General features: G+C 32.3%; 1 protein-coding gene across 1 annotated transcript; it reads left to right on the forward strand.

The window, feature by feature from the left end:
* Positions 1-2,391: 2,391 nt before the first annotated feature.
* LOC105176425 (uncharacterized) lies at positions 2,392-3,190 on the forward strand. The gene has a single exon (XM_088876971.1). The coding sequence runs from the start codon at positions 2,524-2,526 to the stop codon at positions 2,944-2,946; it is 423 nt and encodes a 140-aa protein (XP_088733097.1). The 5' UTR covers positions 2,392-2,523; the 3' UTR covers positions 2,947-3,190.
* The last annotated feature ends 1,042 nt before the right edge of the window (positions 3,191-4,232 follow it).

Here is a 4,232-nt window from a genome sequence, read left to right on the forward strand (position 1 = left end):
GAAAATCAATTATAATTATGTAACTATTCTTTTTATTAAAAAAATATCCATAATAACTCAAACGCATAACAATTAATATATGATCATCATATTTTTCACTAATAAAAGTATGTATAAAAATTATTATAGTGATTAAAATAAATTTTTATAAAGTTAATTACATCTACATCTCTTTTGAAAATGCGAAAATATGCTTTCTTCCAAAGAAATTTTAAAATTATTGTCATACACAGTTTACAGCTAACTCCTTTTGCTAGGTTTTAAAACTAATTTTTCCCTTCACAAAATAACTACTTGTCAATATCTGTAATTCGATAATAATATTTATTGCAATTTCATCATTTCATCCTTTTATTTTACATACATATATATATATATATATATAGGGTGAATAGCAATTTATCCCCATGTGATATTAAAAATGAGTACATTACCCCACTATGAAAAAAATATAGCAATTTACCTCCCTATACTTTTTAAAATGAAGCAATTTACCTCCCTATACTTTTTAAAATGAAGCAATTTACCTCCTTATATAGGGAGGTAGGTTGCTTCATTTTAAAAATCATAGGGGGGTAAATTGTTGTATTTTAAAAAATAAAGGGAGGTAAATCGCTATTTATTTTTTTACAATGGGGTAATTTGCTCATTTGCAATATCACAAGGGGATTGCTTGCATTTTTCCCTATATATTTTTTTTTTCTTTTGAACCAAGTAACAGGATCTATATCAAGTAGCATCAACAATGTCCAGGGCTATACGATGGGCAACTAGGGCACGGATGCTAGAGACCCCTATAAGAGAACCTAGAGCCGATTTGGCAAGAAGATGTGCCACACAATTACAAGAGCGTCTAACAAAATTGAAACAATAGGCCTAAAAATTATAAAGAATATTTGACAATTTATCACAAAAATTAAATGAAAATCTAAGAAAAGGTAACATAACGATCTCATTGTTAGATGGGCATTCAAATCAAAATATTTGTAATTTCTTAAACAACGAGAAGGTATTTATAATTACATCAAATTTTAAGAGAGACGGATGTAAAATTATCATAAAACTAATAATAATTTTACTATTGTCACTTAATTAATCTTATAATCCTAATTTTTTTTAAATCTTATGTAGTGATTTATATATGTAATTGATGTGAATGCTAGTCATTCTCATAAAAAATAGAAAATTGGGTTTAGGCGGACAGTCTGTCAAGGGCTGTCCTCGAATTACTTCCACACATATTAAACTAATCAAAAATCAAGACATGATTATGTTTGTTTATTACATGCATGCACAAAATTATATACACATAATTAATTAATTAATTAATAGAAGATAATGACATTTTACCCACCCCCAAGAAAGTGACTTTAAGCCCAACACACATATTTTTTTTAATTATTTTTTTTCTACAAATATTAGGAATTTGTTTAACTACCTGAAGAAGTTTGAGTAGCAACAAACTTTGAAGAAGCTTCAAAGAAACAAGCAGAAAAGAAAGGGTGTAACCCTTTTGAGAAAAGGCTGTGCACAGCTCATTTTCTTACATGAATCATTCCACCGGTTTTCTTTTGCACAACTGTTTCTTGCTTTGCTTTCCTTTGCTTTTTTTTACTTTTTATATTCCCACTTTACTTGCGTACTTTAATCGGTCTTGTAGTAAAAGCAAAGACAACGCTCTAAGCGTTCTGGCCCAGTGGTTAAGATGGGCTGTTGGCACATGCACTATATGTGTTTAAATTCTTGTTAAAGTATTTGATGAAAACTCTAAACGTATGTTTTTGATTGTATGTTGACCCTGCAGTTAGTCTTTGATTCTTGATAATAGATACTCGGCTGTAGAACTCTGAAATTTTATCATTTAATATATTAAGTATTAAGTGAATAGTTGAGCAAAAAGAAGACATTACCACAAATCGATATGATTTAGTCGTTAAGATCAAATGTTATTATACTCACGATGTGGGTTTGAATTCGTGCCACCTCTAATCATTGTTAGAGAAGAGATAACATCTTAATCAGATCCGATCGACCCAAATCAATCATAGTTGGTATTCTTGAATTGTATAATTAAATAACAAATGTATTACATTTGTCATATATTTATTTTGAAAATTATTTGACCTGAGTTAGAATTTTCGAGCTTTGAGTTAATTACCACTTCTAACAGGAGTAATATTGCCCAATTATTAATATTATTATGCAGAGCCCGTTGATACTACAAATAAAAAGAATGATTAATTAATTAAGACAGGAAACTTCTCCTAATTCACACCACATGCATGTCTGTACATGTTTTGCGCTTAAACCCCTTTTCTAGGAATCTTATCATCTTCATCAATCCACTAATCTCTCTCCTCTCTCTCTCTCTCCTTTATATATATCTTCACTTTCCATTCTTCTTTTGTCCATCTCCAAAGTTGAAAATCCCCACTTTCTCACCACCTTTCCCCTCTCTCTTTCTCTCACAGACACACAGAAAACTTCTCTGTCTTATCTCTCATCTCTCTCTCTCTATCAACAATGGCTTCTCCATCAGGGCTTAAGCTTCTCCTCCTCTTAGCGCTGCTGGCCACCTCATGCATGGCCCAAGCACCATCAGGTGCACCAACGGTCTCTCCCACCGCCTCTCCGACGCCAGCACCTGTGGCGCCGCCCACCCACAGCCCATCTCCAACGCCAACTCCATCCTCCAACGCCCCAACGCCAGGCCCCGTCACCGCCCCTACCCCATCACCCACCGCCGGAGAGCCCTCCCTCGCTCCAACCCCCACCGCCTCCGGAGTGCCATCCCTCGCCCCAACACCAGGCGCCGCTTCACCAACTGCAACGTCCCCCACGGCCGATCAGACACCAGCCGACGGTACAAATAACGGGTTCGTGAGCAGGGCGGCGATTGGCGGCACCGCTCTCACGGCGGCACTTGTCGCGGTGGCGTTGATGTAGGTTCTCCACGTGGAGGACTGGATCTGTACCCCGTCTGTTGTATGCTCAGATGAGGATGAGATTTGTTTATTCTGTCCCTTTGTTAGGGCTTAATAGTCATTTCACTGTTTCTTTATTTTCTATTTTGTTATTATCATCATTTATATTATTATTTGTGTAATTTGTTCATTTTACATTACTTTTAGAGGGGATGATTTGTGTGAAATAAATTAATGAGAATTTAGGTATTTATTCTTTTATTCTAGACCTACGAACACCTCTTCGTTTGTTTCTTCATTTTCATATTTTCAATAGAGAGAATGTCTTTTTAATTTTTTTTAAATATATTTAGATAAATTAATAAAATTATACTTTTATATTAAAATTTAGTGATAAATTAATATATTTTTAGAGTACGTATATATAAATATATTTTTATTCTAATTACTGTTTTTGAAAATCGAAATTTGAAAATAAAAATACAAACAAGTAATTAATATAATACTTCTAAAATGTATTAATTAATGCAATTTTTATATTATTTATTATTAATAAAATGTGCATAATAAAGCCACATTCTTGAACCTCGAGTCCACAATTTTTTTTATTATAGACTATAATTTTATTAATTAGGATATATAGATCTCATTGAGCTAATAATACACGTTGACCCTACATCAAATATGATATATGTGTTGCTGCCTACGGTTTGGATCATAAGTTATCAAGCCAATTTTCGAGTTGTCATTTTAAGGACTAGCTACACAGATGGTAAATTATAATTTATAATTCAATAATTATTTAATAATTAGAAATATCTGGTCACTAAAGTTTTATAACTTGCCAAAAATTGTGACATCGACAAAATTAGAGTTTTGCTACCAAACATCATGAACTCCATTCCCAACCACGTAAGTAATGACTAAAAATACATTCTCTGTCCGTATGTTGGGGGGTTTGTTTTTTAAGGATTGTATTTATAAAAGATTGTCAATTAGATACCCATAATGTCATCATTCTTATGTATGTCAGTACATTGTTTTCATTGCCAATTTGACATATTTGTAACTGTATAAGCTTACAATACTATATAAGAAATAGGATATAAGTAAGATAAATTAATATGGTAATATGATAATAATGCTTGGAATAAAAATGATATACAAAATAATATAAACTTTTTCACATTCTGACTTCATAGAAAAGAGATCAAAGTATCAATCATAAACTGGGTAACAAGTTGGCAAAAATTAGCATCAGCTTCAACATTGTTATCATATTACCAGATTAATATATCTGACATTTAT

The sequence above is a fragment of the Sesamum indicum genome, linkage group LG13, assembly GCF_026168435.1.
Source record: "Sesamum indicum cultivar Baizhima isolate 11 linkage group LG13, ASM2616843v1, whole genome shotgun sequence".
Taxonomy (NCBI): domain Eukaryota; kingdom Viridiplantae; phylum Streptophyta; class Magnoliopsida; order Lamiales; family Pedaliaceae; genus Sesamum; species Sesamum indicum.

What these genes read in the sequence shown, in the direction of transcription:
- LOC105176425 (XM_088876971.1), top strand. Translation starts at nt 2,524, where the DNA reads ATGGCTTCTCCATCAGGGCTTAAGCTTCTCCTCCTCTTAGCGCTGCTG.